General features: G+C 42.9%; 1 protein-coding gene across 5 annotated transcripts in view; it reads left to right on the plus strand.

The window, feature by feature from the left end:
* Positions 1-18118, plus strand: part of LOC139796858 (nesprin-2-like) — a 178812-nt gene that overhangs the window by 138982 nt on the left and 21712 nt on the right. For 3 of the 5 annotated variants that reach the window (XM_071745335.1, XM_071745336.1, XM_071745339.1), the window contains exons 92-101: positions 675-803; positions 1845-1999; positions 2324-2471; positions 3676-3770; positions 5094-5328; positions 6264-6458; positions 7217-7342; positions 9317-9553; positions 11697-11855; positions 12831-12997. In XM_071745335.1, the coding sequence (XP_071601436.1) occupies positions 675-803; positions 1845-1999; positions 2324-2471; positions 3676-3770; positions 5094-5328; positions 6264-6458; positions 7217-7342; positions 9317-9553; positions 11697-11855; positions 12831-12997 (1646 nt within the window). The remainder of the gene's footprint in view (positions 1-674; positions 804-1844; positions 2000-2323; positions 2472-3675; positions 3771-5093; positions 5329-6263; positions 6459-7216; positions 7343-9316; positions 9554-11696; positions 11856-12830; positions 12998-18118) is intronic. The other 2 variants (XM_071745337.1, XM_071745338.1) reach the window with 1 other exon arrangement.

Below are 18118 nucleotides of genomic sequence, written 5' to 3' on the forward strand. Positions count from 1 at the left end.
TGGGGAGGTAACAGATTTCTCATATTCCCTATAAACTTCTTGCTCCATGAAAAATTTCATTTCTGGGTAGTGATTTTCTCTGAAGCATTACCACAGAAGTGCCTCTCTCCACACATCAATTTTTGCCATTCGTGCCTTATAAAAATGTTGCTGTTTCAGTGTTCTTCGAGACAGCTTAATTCTTGAAAGAAAGATAAAGCTTTCCCTGTGAATAAAAAAATTGAATCCCAGCCCTGGTTGTATCTCCCCACAGAGCTCACATGAGCTGCACAGCCTTGGCTATAGGCACATGGGAGCAGGCCCTGTGTGTAGCTCAAAGGAAGCTCATTTCCAGAAGTTTCTTCCCTCTGATAAACTAAGTTTTGGCTTTCCAATTTCACAATAAATCAAACAGCCCATAGCTACAAAAAAAGTATTGCAGATGCCTCTATTCCTCCTCCATATATATGAATCTTTCAGGATTTAAAGACAGTGTCTTAGTCACTGCCTGGGCTTAAATTTTCCCCTTATTTAGAGCAAAAACTGAAAAAGTTCAGATAGTGAGTGATAAAAGCTTTGGAATTTGGATTTAACATCTGTTTTTTTCTTCCTGATAATATTGCTTATGATCCTTTTTGTATACTGAGTATGTCTGTTGAATCACATTTAACATAAATATGCAATATTCGCCCTAGTTCAATCTTTTACAACTGGAGGATTTCAAGAACTGCCTTGAAATGCTGGAAGGTCGTGTCAAGAATTGCACAGATGCCTTCGATAGTGCCTGTCTAGAGGGAGAAACAGACAACTCAGAATTGCTCATGGTATGTTTGGCTTCCCAAGCACAAACTGGTACAAACAGGATTTAAGTGTCTGTAGGATACCAGCACTTGCCTAATTCAAGAAAATCTTTTTGTCCTAAGTACAACAGACTGCTTCCATCAGAGTAATTATAATCTCATCCAAAGCACAAGAAGCAATTTTAAGTTCATAGAATCATAGAATGGCTCAGGTTGGGAGGGATCCAACCCTCCTGCCATGGACAGGGTTTCCTACCACTAGATGAGGTTGCTCAAAGCCCCATCCAACCTGGCCTTGAACACAGGGGACATCCACAACTTCCCTGGGCAGCCTGTTCCAGTGTCTCAGCCCCCTCACAGTCAAGAATTTCCTCCTAATATCTAATCTAAATCTCCCCTCTTCAAGTTTTAAACCATTGCCCCTTGTCCTCTCACTACACACCCATGCAAAAAGTCCTCCCCCAGCTTCCCTGTAGGACCCCTTCAGGTACTGGAAAGCCCCTATAAGGTCACTTCAGAGCCTGTTCTTCTCCAGGCTGGACAACCCCACCTTCCTCAGGCTGTCTTCACAGGGGAGGTGTTCAAGTCCTCTGATCATTTTTGTGGCTCTCCTCTGGACGTGGTCAAGGAGCTCTATGCTTTTCTTGTGCAGGGGAATTCAGAATTGAACACAAGTTCATAAAAACTCTAGATGCACACTGCAGGCCAAATGCCTGCACGGAGGGAAGGAAAACCACATGGTTTTGGGGTTGATGGGACCCTTTTCCCCAGCTTTGTTCTGGGGCTACTCTACTGTTCTCAACATAGGGTACAAAGTAAATTTTCAAATGCCAGCTCCTCAGTATCTGTTCAGTACTGTTGGAAAAAGGGGTCCTGTGTCAGGGACTTGTGACTTCTTTGTTTCCTATATTCTTTGAAGCTAACTCAGAAATGGTGAGGGGATTTAGGTTAGCATTTTGGTTGTATAACATTCAGATGCTTCCTACTGAAGACACATTTATAATTCTTTGAAATGGAAGAAAAGCAGTGCTTTTTGCACTTAATTTATTTTTTTTTAACTTCCAGAATCACACCCTGGAGCTTGCTGCACTTTCTCCAAGCATAGAGAGTTTGAATGAAGCAAGCATTAAGCTGCCACTCAGTGACTTCACCCTGAAGAAAATGCAGAGCCTGACTCGGCAGTGGAGTCAGAAAACAGCAACTGCTCTGGAACGCTGCAGGTCCAAAATGCAAACAAAAGATCACTACTAACCATTTCCTTTTCAAAATCAAAACCAGATTAAAGCATGGGAAGCCCTCTCAGGGGTTTTCCAAGTTGAATTCCTGCCCAGGAATTCAGCTAACTCTAGGTTTATTCAGTGGCTATTTGTATTCCAAGTCACTTAAAGCAAAAATCTGGATGTTTATAGGTGAAGAAGGTAGCAAATGCCAAGCAAAACCCTACCATGTTAGTATCACTAACCACCATGTTAGACTCCATGCAAACATACCCAGAAGAACAACCACCACCACGTGAGTTTCTGATTATTTCATTTGTTTTACAGTGTGCTTGAGGGAGCTCAAGATGATGAAAAGAAATTCTTTCAGAAATGTGAAAACTGGATGAAATTCCTAGAAAAAATGAAAGAGGCCTTAAAAACAAATATTCCAGGACGGTTTGAAGAACTGCAAGAGCAACAGAGAGTATATGAGGTAAAGCTGTCTAAAAATGGAAGCATGTTATTGAATGATGAAGGTTGGGGAAAACCACTAGAAAGAAAATACTATGCCTTTTGAAATTAGATCTGGCCAGTTTTACAGAGCATTTCACTCTTTTGAAATGTGGCCTTGTACTTGTTCAGAGGAAAACCTTGAAATGTGAAAACCCTTTTCCAAAATGGATGGATCCCTTTTTACAGGGATGACAATTAGGAGCATGACCTCAAGTGTTGTGTTGTGAAAGTCCTAGATTTCTCCAGCCCTGAGGTTACTCACTGTCTGCCTGTCCTACAGTGCTGAAGACTGTGACCTGTGGCAGCTAGCTAGGCAGTTTGCTCACAATCTGGAAGGAACCTTACCAGTTTTTTTAAGAACTGCATTTAAGACCAAATGTTTTCACATCATATTTCTGCTTTGGCCAGTTGTTAGATTTTAGTGGCAATCTATTTCATCAGCATTCTTCCAAACACTTGGTATTTGTTAGAGAGGGACAGTGGTGCACATGTGTATGACAGGATCCATTCAGAGGAGAAGATACACTACATGCTAGCAGTAGCATGTGGATGCAGTTCTGAGCAGAGTATTTATCTGTAGACTTTGTCCTAATAGCAGGAAAATGGAAAACCAACCAAAATACAGAGAAAAAATTATGTGGTAAATGCTGAAGGTCATGAACTGCCAGAGTGGGCTTTGTGCTGCCACAGTGGAGCAGAGCTTCACCCTACTCAAAGAACTGCTGCTAATTCCACAGGGTGTTAATTCTGCATGTTAGTGATATTCATCAGCATTCCACATAAAGATATTTTCCTGCTTTTACTTAAATATCTCCATTCATTGCAATGAAATTATTTATAGAATAAACTTTTTCTTGGTGTGATAAAGTATATTCAGCCTTTTCTATAGATTTTTATATCTTTTCTTGGGTTTCTGTCTAGATTGCATTTCTCATGAATGAATCCAGCAAACGTTAGGCTTCAGATTACCTGTTACATACACCTCCTGGCAGGTTCTGCTATCATGTATCTGCAGATTCCTCCAGATATCTTTTAGGATGAACTTAGCACTAGCACTTGATAATAATAGAGCTTTCAGCCTTTACAGTTAAATAAATGCTGTCACTCAAGAGGAGCAGAAACAGCTTTCACAGCAAAGCGTGTTCAGTGAATAGTTAAAACTGTTGTTCTTATGGTATTTTCAGATGCTGCAAACTGAGATTTCCATAAATCAGCAGACATTTGATTCTATCATAACAAAAGTTCTACTCTCTTTGGAATCCGGAGAAGCAGAGAAAAGGTAATCTATTTGGTTTTCTAAGATCTTGGTTATTTAGTAAATATGCTCTCTTTGAGTTGGTCATGAATCTTTGCTCTCATGTGGACATAAACACAAATTCTTCAATGGGTTCATTCTTCAAATAATCCCCTGCACATTTTGCAAACATGTGAGGAGGTGCAATGAGAAAGAGGCACAAGTTCCTCGACTGCTGCATTTTGGAGAGCAACTGCATGTTCTGGCTAACAAAAATCATTGCTTCTGGACATGAGGCTTCCTTGTCTGCTGCTCCCCTACAGTTGTTAAAACTGACTGAAGATGCTGCATATGAAGAATCCTTTTTTCTTCTAAACCTCTCTAGTTTTTAACGTACAGAGGTGTGAGAAGTTTCACCTGGCCCCTGGCACACATGACAGGACATTGAGACACTGTCCACACAATCCCTACCATATGGTAGCCAAACCTGTTTTTTATCAGCATGATCTTATGCTTTTCTCTTAATCAATGTAGAGTGAGAAGCATCAAGTAATCTCTGTTAACAGAGATTCGAATGTCTCAAGCATTTTTGCTGTGAAGACATTACCTCTCTCTGCCAGAGCCTGCTGCTTCCAGAGGGTTGGGTGGATAGTGTGTGTGGTCCCCTCGGCCACTTCAATGAGGCCCATAACGTGGCTTAAAACTGGTAGGGAAGGCAGAGCTAAATTAAGGAAGGCTGCTGCATTTCTGTGTTGAACACCCCCACAAACACTGGTGTTTGTGTAAGAGCTAATCTGAAGGTCATGGCCTCCTGCAGAGAAGTAGAATTGATAGATGGGGCTTCTCTTAATTGCTCCAGCTAGATCTGCTTGATCATCTAACCATGTTGTAGGAGAGGCCAAAAACCTGCTTGAATGGGTTCAATAATCACACAGAGGCTTTTCACTTTGCATTTAGGTCCCACTGCTGTAGTGTACAGTGATGGCTGAACTCCTGCTTACAGCCTGGTAAAAGCACAGATCAGTTTTGCAGCATAATGAGAGACCTTGTCTCAGCTGCATTAATATTCTTCTTCTTCAGAGAAGTGTTTAGTGCATATTGTTTCTGTGATTGCTGTACTACATATGTTGCTATACCTCAATAGCAAGAATGACTTGCATTACCCATTCTTCTGTCATGTACAAGGTTTTCTGTATTGCTTAAAAGATGGAATACACAGAGTAGGGCTGAGCTTAGGAGTGAACAGAATTTTTTGCATAGTTTGGTATTGTAACTGGGAGACCATTTTACAAATCGAAATCCATCACAATCACTAAAATGCAGCCTTGAGGTAAAAATATACTTACACTCAACACTTGTCATTTTCAGAACGGAGTTTATTTCCAAGCTCACCTTGCTGAAAGAGCAGTGGCAGAACATTATCCGGACGGTTCAGCAGAGGAAGAAAGAGATCGATGAACTCGTGAGCCAGTGGCAGCTCTTCAGGAGTTCCATGCAGAGTCTCAGCAGATTTCTTGAGGATACTAACAGCTTCCTTGAAGCTGTGAAGAGCCAGGACTACTATAGCTTTTTCCAGCTTAGAAATCTAATTCATGATTGCAAGGTACTGTATTTATTTCTCATAAATCTAAAATCTGTGGGGTTTTTGTCAGACTGAAACAGATTCTGTCCAGTAAGGTAAAAAGGTTTAAAATCAGATGCTTTATGGGGAAAAGCAGTTGCTGACACTTTTAAGAAAAAGTTGAGCACAGATGAGAATAAGTGACATTGTGAAAGGCTCATTATACTGGGAAACTTTCCTGGTTAAAGTTGTCATTTAAGTAGCCTTGTAGGCTTTAAAAATATTTCTGATAGGAACATGGAAATGCAGGGTGCCAGGGAGGTTAGGTAGATACATTGGTCAGTAGGTACCCTCTAGGTCTGTGCCCATCTTATTGTCATGGCTGCTGAATGCAGGCCTTGTGGTTTGCCTGAAGAAACCAACAAGTTAGTGCTTATGCTTTTTCTTAGTGAGAAAAGCCAGAAAGTCTTCTCCCTGCTACTGCAAGCTGCCCTTCCCTCATGTTGTTTTACAGAAAGAAACAGTTATCATTTCTGCTTTTGTTTTAGGCAAATTATTATTGATGGCTTACTTCACTTGGAGTGTCTCATCATTAACAGAGCTGTTATCTCTAAAAGATTTTTCTTAGTTGTTGATTTTAGAGGTGCTAACAGAAAACTGTTTTTTTATTCTGAATAACTCGTACAGTTGAATTTCTATCTTTTTGTAATTGCTGTACTTTCACTCCATAGATTCAGTCAGTGAAAAGCTATTGTAGAGTTTTAGAAACCAGAAGATGAGATTTTTTGATTTTTCTGAAATTAAAAAAAGCAGATAGGAGAAGATCTACTCATTACTTTTTCATGAATGTGAAGAAACTAGTGCCTTTAAACTCCTTACTCCCTTTGTGAGTCTTCCCTTCTTCCCAAGTGAAAAGGCAGGAGTGTACTTCCAAACTTGCTAAGAACAGCTTAAAAACTTTTTTTTTTCTTTTTAAGAGCAAGGCAATGATTCTCCAGAGGTGGCAAGTCATGAACTCCTTAATCATTGATGCTGGGGAGAAGTTACGTACTGTCTCTGATCCTGAGACCAGCGCTGTTCTCCAGGAGGAGCTCAGCCAGTTGCAGCAGAACTGGGGGTACACCCAGACCCAGCTGGAGAAGATGAAGATGCAGCTCAGCAGCACTGTACAGGTAGATGATGCACTGGGTCTTGAGAGCTTCCTGCCCCACCATCCCTAGGGCTGAGCTTTGTAGCAACAAGGCAAATGCTGAGCTGCTGCTTGGTGTGGATGGGCTCCAGGGGAAGTGCCTATCATGTGCCATTAGGGCTTGTGGGAAGCTAAAAATTACTGGACCCTTATTCTCCAAGGGAGAATGGAGTTGGCATTCCTTTTTTGCTCCAGTGGATGTTCCCTCTCTGATTGCTCTCATGCTCCCTGTGGCAGGAAGCTCTCTCCTGCTTTGGGCTGTGAAGCCTGCACTAAAATTTAGCTTAGAGAGAGTTAGTATGACTTATTGCTTCTTCTGTAGTTGCACCTCTTATCAGAAGGATAGGTCAGATTTATTTCCCTAGAGTGATAAATTGTCTTTCACAGGTAGACACACAGGTATGTCTTAAAATTTAATTTTGTCATTGATATGATCCCTAGCCCAAAGCTATGCTATAATACAAGTCTCTCAGGCTGCAAAAACCAAAATTAGCAGAAATGCTCTATAAGACAAGCCTAAAATAATAGAGACTGTGAGTTCTTTTGTAAATGCATGCATCAGAATGGATTATGGGTCCATGCATCTTGTGGGTGGTACTTTATATCAGAAAGAAAATCCAAATAACCATAGCACAAAATTATGAATTTCAGTGGGTTTAATTTTGTGGTGTATCCATACAGCATAGTATGTCATGATATAGTATCTTAAGCTTTTATAATTCCTTGGGTCTCCTTGAACAGAGTTGGGACTGCTGTGAAAAAGAAACCAAGGAACTAAAAAGCAGGCTGCAAGAGCTGAAGGAGAAAGTCAAAGATCCACTTCCACTTGAACATGAAGAGCTCTACAAAGCCAAAGAACACATTAAGGTATTGAACAACCATATTGTATTTAAATAGATGTAGTATTTGCACAACACTTGATCCCTGTAAAATCAGTTTTCCCTCTTACAGGCTCTTCTTCTTAATTTCTCTCCTTTATACGCTCTCCTTTTACCCTCTTTGCCAGTCTGCAAAGTCCAGCTGACCAAGAAGATTACAAGAAGAATAGTAGATTTTTTTTTTTTCCCCTGGTCCCTTTCCACAGTCTGAATTTATAAAATAAGCAGTTCCTCAGACAAATGGGAAAGAGTTCCCTGGTGTCACCTCAATTGGCTGCTGTTCTAATGGCTGAACCTCTCTTTTTGTTTTCCAATCCATTTTGGTCAGGGAGCTCCTCAGGCAAGAAGGCTTGTAAGTCTGCAAAGTACCATGCACACCTGTGGGATGTGGGAATAATTAAAGAGAAGGAAAAATAAGAGAAAGGGAGTGGCAAAGGCCCTTCCAGCCCATTGTGCACCATGAAAATTAAATGGCCAGGAAAGCATTTCCAAGGGATAGGAGACATTTTGTCTGGACTGACCAGTCTTTCATCATCCTTTTATGAACTAAATTGTTGACCGGTGTAGTGGGAACAAATAAGCTTATTAGCAAGCCAAGGCTTTGAACTCATTATCAGCTGTCTGAAATCTTCTTTGTGAGTGCTGACTGCCTTTCCCACGGCAGCAGTCTTGCTGAAGCCCTGAATTATTTGTGAGATGGAAGCACACAGCTCCTGCTTCTTATACCAGTAAGAGAAATTCAGCCACAGAGGCATCAGGGCTGGGCAGAGCCAATGCAGTTGCTGCTCTTGGGTGTCACAGTATAATAAAATAAGGGACTAAGAGGTTCCTTTTGCCTCCCTTTGTTCCACTCTTCTATGCAATAAAGCTGTTTGAGGCCTGGGCATTATACAAGGCTACCAAAGTCACCTGAAATCCCATTCATGGCTCCATTAATGTGGGGATTAGACCCGTGTTAGGATATATTTACTGCATATGTGCACATCTGTAGGGAGCAATTTGTTGTAAGCTCAGGTAAATTGAGCTCAGGTAAGCTCAGGTCTCTGGTTTGTTCATTTCCTTTCCTCCTGTGTTGAGGCAGATCAATTTTCTGTTGTTTTGGGTTTGTTTTTCTTTTTTTATTTAGATAAGTGACTAGATAAAAAAAACTGCAAGTCCTTGCAGGGATTGTACCCAGCACACTTTTTCTGATATATAGCATTTTTTTTCCCTTAAAAATGAGACAATATGGATCCTATTTAGGGCTTTCTTAGAGGAGCCAGTGACCCTTCCCAGACAACTGCCTTGCAAAATGGGACCCAGTACCTGGAGTGCAGAGCTTCCTTTTCCCAGCCACATGCAATGGTGTCTGCTTTTTAAGTGGCAATTTTAGCTCTTATAAGGAAAACGTATAACCCTGTTACAAAGGGAAAGGGGAATCGGGGGAACAAAGCAGAAGAGAGAGAGATTTCTCTGAATGAGCAGTTTAAAAGCTCCACGTTTCTGACAAACTTGATGAAGTAAGCGCCTGTGGAATAATTTATTAGGGAAGGGAGCCAATGTTCTATGTTTTGCTTAGCATTTAAGTAACCTGAAATTGAAACAAATGCTGGTGGGAAGCAACTTGATTAAAATAATAAGAAAACCCGAAGAGAAGCGGGCAAGTTCCTTCCTGAATGTGAAACCCCAGAGGCTGCCCTGGAGCACTGGGCGCTGCGGGAAGGGGGGTGTGAGCATCGCTCCAGAAGTCCTGGATGCAGCGGAGGCTGCTGCAGCGTCCCTGCATCACCCAGGGCTCCGGAGAGCTCCGAGTCATGCCCTGGGCTGCGGTGGGGTCTGAATTATGCCTTGAGCTCCGAGTCATGCCCTGGGCTCTCAAGGGCTCCCAGTCCGGTGCTGAGGCAGAGACGCGGGGGCCTCCTCCAGCCCCGCCGGCGAGCGCAGCAGAGGCGGCCGCACGTTCCCCTCCTCTCCTCCCCCACAGGCCGGGCAGGGGATTAGCCAACAGGTTTGGAAACCGGAGGAGCTTAATGCCAAGGCTTGTTCTGGGTGCTTTTCCATGCAGGAGCTGGAGCAGTCGCTGGCAGACTGGGCCCGCAACATGAAGGAGGTTCAGGCCATGAAGGTGGGGTTGGCTCACTGCATCCTCACAGAGGACATGATGGTGCTGAAGGAGCAGATCGAACATTTGCACAGGCAGTGGGAAGAGCTCTGCTTGCGAGTAAGTCTGATGCCTCCTCAGGGGTTTTAGTAGCGGGGTATTCCTTGGGCCTGGCAGAAAAGGGGGAGCGGGTTAGCAAAGGGAATTTCTCTCGGGGCCGGCTCAGTTTTGCAGTCTGGGGTGGGATAAGGGTTTCTCCTGGTGCAGCTGACTGGGGATGAAGTTTTTGTCCTTTTGTTTCCTGGAAACAGGCTGCTGAGGTTATTATTTTTGTAAAACCCTTTGTAACTGGTGAGTGGCTGAATTGCACAGCGCTCATGTGTAGCTGTTTACTGCAATAGGTGGCTTTGTTCTGGGCTGCCGAAGGGAGGAAGGGGGGCAGAGAGAGAGATAAACACAGGAATTGCCCGAGGGCATGAAGCAGGGAAAGGAAGGGGGGAGGGGGGAGGTGTCTGCAGTCTGATGTTTACAAAAAACGCCGGGAGGGTTGATAAAAAAAACCTAACAATTTAAATATGTTTAAGTGCTGGCTCCCTGGGTTTAAACACGTTAAGAACTGAGTTGCCCTTTCTTTAGGAGTAAAATACTGTGAAACATTTACATTCTTTCTGGTTTGTTGCTTTATTACACTTAATTTAGTGCTGCATTAAAAAGTGTTGGGGAACATCTACCAGCGAAGTCACATGAACTTGATTCATTAGGTTATTATGCAGTTTGAGCTTGTGTTTACTTTGACCTGTTAACAGGATTGGAAGAAGTAATACTTCGGGGTCTTAAGTTACTCTGGATGGCTCTGCACGCCAGCAAGCCAAACTCTTTGCCTCTCTTTGCTCACAAGTCAATAGCTTTTATTTTAGTTTGTAAAGAAGTATTGTAGCGAGTTAGTATTTCGTGTCTAAGCCTTACTCAGTCAAAGGTAAAGCAATCTCGGTGGGAATATTGCAGAGTAATGAACAGCTGCGCTTGTTTCACAAGCTTTGGTGTGATGAAATAATTACTTGGATTTTTTTGGGTGTTGCCATGCAAAAGAAAAATTTAGTATCGTTGCCTTAAACTGGACGGTTTTCTCTGTTAATGTTTTCTGAACTTGGAAAATAATTCCAGAGGCACCGTACACCCTCCTGAGAAATACAGGCCGTTATTTTTAAATTTAAAGGCCTGGACCATTTATCTAAGGAAAATTTATAGTTAAGACTATAAACGAGAAAACTTGTGGGGTTTTTTTGGTTTGGTTTGGCTTGGTTTTTGTTTTTTGGGGTTTTTTTTTTTGTGAACTTCTTATGCCTGCTGTTTCAACTGTGGTGAACAGCCCTAAAAATTAAACTCTTTTGTATGTACCCCACTACAGTCTACTGCAGTAGTTATTTCCTGTAGTAATTTAAGTTCAGATTTTATTCAGACTTTCTATTTTAATTTCCTGAGGGAACAACGTTTAGATAAGTCTTACCTTGGGAGAAGAAAGGGGTTTAAATAATGTGACTGTGTTAGGCAAAATCTATATAACGGGAGGAATCTGCCCATTGCTGCAGCAGCAGCACAAAGTGAAATGTTTCCACAGCCCTAATGAGCCCCCAGAGAGCCTGCACTGATGCTCAGCTGGACAGGAGGGTAGGGAAACAGACTTGGTTCTGCTGCTAGCACAACTGCTTTGTTTTGGCTAAGGTATTAGAGGAGTCAAGATGTATTGTGTGGGGGGAAAAAACCCAGCAATATAAATGCAGAGAGGTGAAAGCCTTTAAGAGGGAGAGGCAGCTGCATGGAGATGGACAGCAAAATGCCTGTATTGGACTGGGCCAGGGACACAAGCACAGTGAGAGAGGAACTGAACTCAAGGGATAAGCGTTCACACAGCATCCTGTGGAAGTGAGATGTAGGTCAAAGTCAACTGTCCATATCAGTGAGTCTCCTGTCCTAATGAACACTGGTGTATGGGTTGGATGGTTGGGCCTTGATACTCTTTAAGCCTCCCTTGGGAATGCCCAAATTGCTCCTGTATCACACTGTGATTGCAAATCTGGAGCTGGTATCCTAAGGAGGGGGCTCAAAGCAAGGCCTAGCTTGAAGGGATCATGTTACTAAAAGCTTATCAGGGATTTTTTTGGCTCAGTCCTATTTTATCCTCAATCTTCGTTGCTTACCCATAATTGCTAAGTTCCTCCCCAAGAAAGATGTTGCCAGAAGTTAACGTGGGTGCTTTTCATAGGTGTCTCTGCGTAAGCAGGAGATCGAGGACAGGCTCAATGCCTGGATTGTGTTCAATGAAAAGAATAAGGAACTGTGCTCCTGGCTGGTTCAGATGGAAAGCAAAGTGTTGCAAACTGCAGACGTGAGCATTGAAGACATGATTGACAAATTGCAGAAGGTAAGTAGCAATACCACTTCTCTTCATTTGCAGTCCAAAGCTCATTGAGGAGACACCATTCCTCATGTCTTTGTTGCCTCTGGAAGGGATATGTGATTAAAAACCAGCCTGTGCAGGCTGTTTGTGAGAAAATGAGCTTCTTTAGCTCTTCTCTGTGCTCAGACTTGGAGCATGATGCAGAGCAGAAATGACACCTGACTGCATTTAGGCATGGACTGTGCTGTATGTGAGATGCAGTCGTGAGGGCCTGGATTGTTGGGCACATCTCCACAGCCCAGAGCTTTCCCTGCTGGGACCAGGGGTGTCCTGGGAGCCTCTCACTGCTCTGACCACGAGCAGTTGGGAAACTGATAGTCAGGGGACAAAGAAAAGCTTGTAGGATGCAGTAGGTCTTACACCAGGGGAAGAAGTTACCACAGCCAAAAACCAAACCTACTACTGACCCTTCTCCTTGGCAGTCAGTGCAGTTCATTCTTTCTGAGACATTCCTATTAGCTTGGCTTTAAACAGGACCATCCTTTTGCTGCAGTGTTCCTCACTGTGGCTTAAAGATCCCAATATATTAACTCTAATCTCCTCTTGATAAGAATACCAATAAAAAAAGCCATCCTAGACTTGAATTGGGGTCCTTTAGAGGTAGTTTGATTGGAAATTTACATTTAATAAGGAAAGCAGAGATAAAATTAGGACACTAAACTGCTATTTTCAGGAGTACTTACTCCTTGCACTTGCAAGTCTTTAAGCAGCTTATTTTTTCTGTAGTGGCTTCATTTTGAGAGTGCTTTGCCATTGAGGATTGTTTTTTTTAAGTGAAAGAGTACCACATGCTAATGTAGAAACCTCAGCTGCCATGGCAAGCCAAACCTGACTTCACATCACACACCTGGGAAAAGAAACAGTTTTGTTTTGGTTTTGGTTTGGTTTTGTCACTTTGGTTTGTCCAGGAATTAAGCAATGTTTGTGTGTTTTTATCAGGACTGCATGGAAGAAATAAACCTGTTCAGTGAAAATAAACTTCACTTGAAACAAATGGGAGATCAGCTAATCAAGGCTAGCAACAAGAGCCGAGTTGCAGAAATAGATGATAAACTCAACAAAATCAATGACCGCTGGCAGCACCTCTTTGATGTCATTGGAGCCCGGTAAGAAAATTATTTTCAATGTTTTATGTGAGATAAAAGTCAGAGGCAAGTGTCCTAGACTATCAGAAACAGACTGACATGACTTTTCAGTTCTGTTGAAATTCATTCTGGAGAGTCAAATTAAACTGAAGTGATGGCTTTTCTCGCTGTCTTGTTGCAGGAAGACAAATGTCTCTGTTTATCTACTCGTAGAGAGGGGAGGGTGTAAGAGTCAAAATTATTTCTCTGTTGCATGTGTTGAATAGCACCTTAATTTTAAGGCAGTATGGTAGGAGTTTATCTGGGCTCTTGAGGAGAGTTTCCTGTGTTAGGACCAGCCTCTGTTTCACCCTATGCACAAAATCTGGGAATAGACTCCTGGCTTGTCTCAGTAGCAGTCAGTCTTAAGCAATGATGTTTCTTTTCTACATTCAAACTGCATGAAATTTCACTTAATACTATTGCTATTTCTTTACATGCTCTGTCTCTTAAAAACAACTGGAAGACCATACCATGAGTTTACTTTTTTATTTCATGATCTTCTGTGTGATGGTGAAATGGAAAATACTGTCAGTTGAAATAAAAAAAATTAAACAACCCAAAAACAACAACGAAAAACCCCCCAAACAAACAAAAAGAAACGCTGGACAAACCAAAAACTACATAGCTCAGGCAATGACTTCTTCTTAAAGAATTAAATATGTTTATTATATTTGAGAGAGTTAAGAACATCACGAGCATTTTAGTATTGGCATTACTGAGGTGATGCCATTTCACTTGGGTATCTTGAGTTTCTACCACAGCTCGAGGGAAGGATGCTGGGCTGGTCTCTCAGCCTGTCTTGAGTTTATTAGTATTTGAGAAATAATAAGGCTAACACCAAATTAATGTTGGTCAAGCCTTCTCTCCCAAGGTTTTGTTTTTTCTGTAAACCCCCCCCTCTGGGCCTGCAGTTACTCTGTTACTCAGTGAACATTTGGGACAGGTAATGTGGGCAGTAGTGCTGTGACAATGTAGTGCTAAGTGGGTTGGATCTTAATCAGGAGTGAGATCTGAATTAATGGTGACACATGAGCTGTGAATGACTAAGTAGGAGCTGCCTTCTTAAGATCTAACACTTTGCAGATAGTCTTGCAATGGTTTGTCTCAGGGTGTCTTTTTATTTGATCTGGTATAGAAAAGAAACCACTTTTATAACAGTGCTTTTTCTGTCCTCATCTTAGCATAGCATGCCACTTTAAAAATATTTTTATGATAATTTGTGATCTGCTGTGTGTTAGTTTTGAGTTGAAGCAATATAAAAATGCAGATTAAAATGTACTATTTTGAGACTGAGGAAACATGACAAATACCTAGTAAAACTTGAAAAAATATGCTAAAGAACTGATGGTGTATTTAGAGAGATCTGGGATGTCTTCAATCTTTGCCTTCAGACAAATGGATAGTGGTGCTCTGAGGTACACTGATGCAACTTTGCCTGGAACGTTGGCATAGGTCCCATTATTGGCTTCCAAAGTGGATATTTCAGCTACTGGGGAGCTGGTGTGATGCTTTATGATCATTCCTGTCTTCTTAATTCCAAAAGGTCTGGAGCATGTCAGCTTCTGTTTCCACCAACTCTGTGCTTAGGTCCAGGGTAATGATCTGAAAGGACCTGAAGAAATGTGGTTTTAAGCAGCAGGTCCAAGGTTTATCAGGCATCCAAGTGGGCTCTGCTGGCTCTGCTCTTGGACTTTATGTTAAGAGAGGTTCAGTGTATTGCAGCACAGGTTTAACACATCTCCTTTCCTCATCTAATCCACCTCAGTTGTGCTTGGCTTACAGCTCAAGTGCTCTCAGCTGCTGAATGATAAATAATACCAGCCTAGGCACAACAGAGAATATGGTCCTAAGAGTTTATTTTGCTCACGCAACCTTGTGATTTCTCATTCTGAGATCACTGCTATGGTGGGGGATTGCTGCTGAGATTTGAAGACTGAAGGAATTAAATTAGATCAGTTGACTGAAATTTCCACCTCACTCACAGATATGCTTTGGGGCACTCAAGAGGAGGCTCCTCTCATGCTTTTGGTTTTAGCCTCCTGAGCTCAGGAGATGGGGAGGAGGCCATGGTCCTGCTGATCATAGATGTGACATTGGTGGGGCCTCTCAATGGGGGAGCAGAGCAAAGCAAGGAGTCTTGGGCTGGAGGCAAGATGACCCATGAGTATGGGTTGTGATGCCCCATGCTGACAGACTGCCTCCTGCTTTTTTCAGTTTGCTTTTGGAAAAACATTTAAAAATACCATATGTATAAACTGTGCTGAAAGAGCACTTGAAAACAGTGGTGGCAAAATTCGTGTTGGCCCTGTGGCATGAAGCCATCACAATCCAGACATCCTCACATGATCCCAAACATCTTCTATCACCAGTTTCATCCCATGGGTTGGCACAGAGAGGCTGGAACCTGTAGAACATGGTTCAGGGGCTCTGCACCCACTGCTGCCTGGCTGAAGAGGGGCTGCAGTGCTGCACATTGCTTACCTGGACAAAGCCCTTCTGTTTGGGCACTGCTTCATTTCCTGGGGAAGATAAAAGTGATGGAGGAGATGCTTCAGGGCAGGATTGCCAGAGGGCTTTGTAGGGTTTGAGGGAAGTGAGAGAGAAGAATGCCTCAAAATTAATCCCTTCCCTCCAGGCAGCAATCTTATCTTGCTCCTGAAAAAAAACAACATGTAGGAACTTTATTTTCACAGCACATCTGTGAAATGAGGGGATGATTTTCCTCTTGGCTTTTCAGATCAGTAGCTATAAAGAAGGTAAATAGAAGTAAAAATCTTCTGAGTTTTTGGGTGCTTGATCTGTGACCACCTGAAGCCTTTTTTGAGAAATGTTGCAGCACTTTGTGTTAAATACATAACCAGCTGCTGTCTATTGGCACCATAGCCCACTGCACCACTTCCCTGGTCCCCAGTGGCCATCCATCCCAACCAAGGACCAGATCTCACAATGTCTTCATGGCAAGCCAAGATTTGGGCAGTAAGGAAGCTACACAGCCATTCAGTGAGTAGGAGGAGAAAACATATATTGAGAACCTGTGTGTTCAAACCCAGTCCTCTGTTTGGGGTTCTGAATCTTTCTAATAGAGAAGCACTTCAATATCGTGTGGTTAAAGAGTGTAAAATAGCCTGTATCCAAAGGAGTCTAATTGAGATTTATAGCCAGTTTCAGTTCTGTGGTTTCTGGTATCTTCATGGCTGACCTGAGTATAATTTTATTTTTTCTGTAATGCAGTGTATGGCTGTGTGCTACCAACATGAAACCAAACCAGTCTCAAGACAATATTATCAATACAGAGCATTCCTCCTGATAGCTTATTTCACCTTTTTAAACCAATAAACGTCCTAGGACAGATGGGCAAATTAGGTGAGCTCTCAGTTTAGTCCTTTAAGTGATTCTCTTAGTTCATGGTGACAAGCTCAGATTTGCCATATGGCTGCACTTGCAGGATTTAACACTTTGACTGCATGCCTGTGCATGGCTTCTGTGGTGATAAAAAGCTTTGTGGCAGCCAGACAGTGGCTTGGTGCAAACTTGGCCATGCATTCACTGGCAAGAATAGCCAAGGAACTGTGTTGTGCACATCTGTGTCCCTCAGTGTCCTTCCCTGGCCCACCCATCACTGGTGCTAATTCCATGCTTTGCTTCCCAGCCCAAGGAGGAAGCATTTGCTTTCTGTGGTGCTGTTTGCACAGTGCCTGCTGGCAGACTGGAGGAGCATCTGCATGTCACAGGAGGGTGTCTGCACTGCTTGGGGTTGTGCAAAGTGTGCTTGAGCCTTCATTAAAACCACCAGCTTGATCAGGGACTGCCTCCAGCAGTTTTGGGACTGCAGACCTGTGTCTGCAGTGACAAACATTGCATTTCTGCACCTTTGGGCATCCTGCAATCTTCCAAGTGCTGTGAAGCTGTGGAAGGAAGGAGGATGCCATTTCTCAGTTGCTCTGGCTATGGGTACTCTGTGATGTGTTTTTTCTCTTGGTGGGTTTGGTCTGTGTTTCAAGTTTTGTGGAAAAAAAATCAGGTTTTGTGTATGCAGCAGGAACATGTTCAGATGACCAACCATTAATGCCAATGTGAGAATAGAGGGAAGCTAGCAAGGCCAGGCGTGCATCTCATTCTTTAAATGTGAATCCTTGGCAACAAGGTCTTTTTTTTTTGGCAAGCTGCCAGCACTCATTGCAGGGTCCAGGAACTCCAGGAACCTTAAATTGCCCTAGCCAAAGTCATCCCCTTCCTTCCCAAACCGAACTTGGGAGATTCAAGGTGGTTTTAGCTGGTTTGCTGTATACTGTGGTTGAAATTCCTAAACAGCCTGAAACTGCTCAGGTTGCAGTAAAACAGGAGGGAGTTGGAGCTCTCCAATGACACCACCCTGTGTTGTCCAGGGGCTCCACAGATGTTTTATTGGGCATCTTCAGTGAGCAGCTGATCTGTGCTTCCCCTACATCCTGGGACCCTCATTGCAGCTGCTCCAGTGGCAGTGAGTCCCTGCCTGGGAGATGTGAGGAGCGAGCTAGTTCCTGCTGCCTCTCAGCTGGCCTTTGTTTGTTCCCACCACATTCCTACCCTTTGGCAGGGCAGATGGCCAGGCACCACGACTCAGTGTGCTCTCCTACCCAGTCACAGCCCACACTTGGTGTGAGTGCACTCCGAGTTCAAAGGTCTTTCTAAATTGCTGCAGATGAGTATTGCATGGGAAGGGAAGCAAAACATGATGTAGTGAGGCCCCCAGGTAAATGATACAGCCACATTCAGCAAAATTATACTGGTTTGTGGCAGTATCAGTGTAAAATTTTGTTCTTGTAATTATTTAAATAAAAATAAAGATCTGGGCAGTGGAAATGTCACTCAAAAAGTGCCTGCTTTCTTCCTGTTTTCTCTGGGCTTCCTGTCCCTTAGGGGTTACACTTCTCTTTGGTGCAAAAGCTGTGACAAAATTGATTATGGTATCAGACAGGATGGTTGGGCTTATTCTGGTTATGCAATGTGTGCCACGATGTGCTGGGAGCAGGGGAGAGCTGGCAGTGCAAGGGGAGTCCCTCTCTTCTGCATGCTGCCACTGTTCTGGTTGTCTGTCAAGCTGGGGGGGGGCTACTGCCC

This window comes from Heliangelus exortis, chromosome 5, assembly GCF_036169615.1.
Source record: "Heliangelus exortis chromosome 5, bHelExo1.hap1, whole genome shotgun sequence".
NCBI classification, from domain to species: domain Eukaryota; kingdom Metazoa; phylum Chordata; class Aves; order Apodiformes; family Trochilidae; genus Heliangelus; species Heliangelus exortis.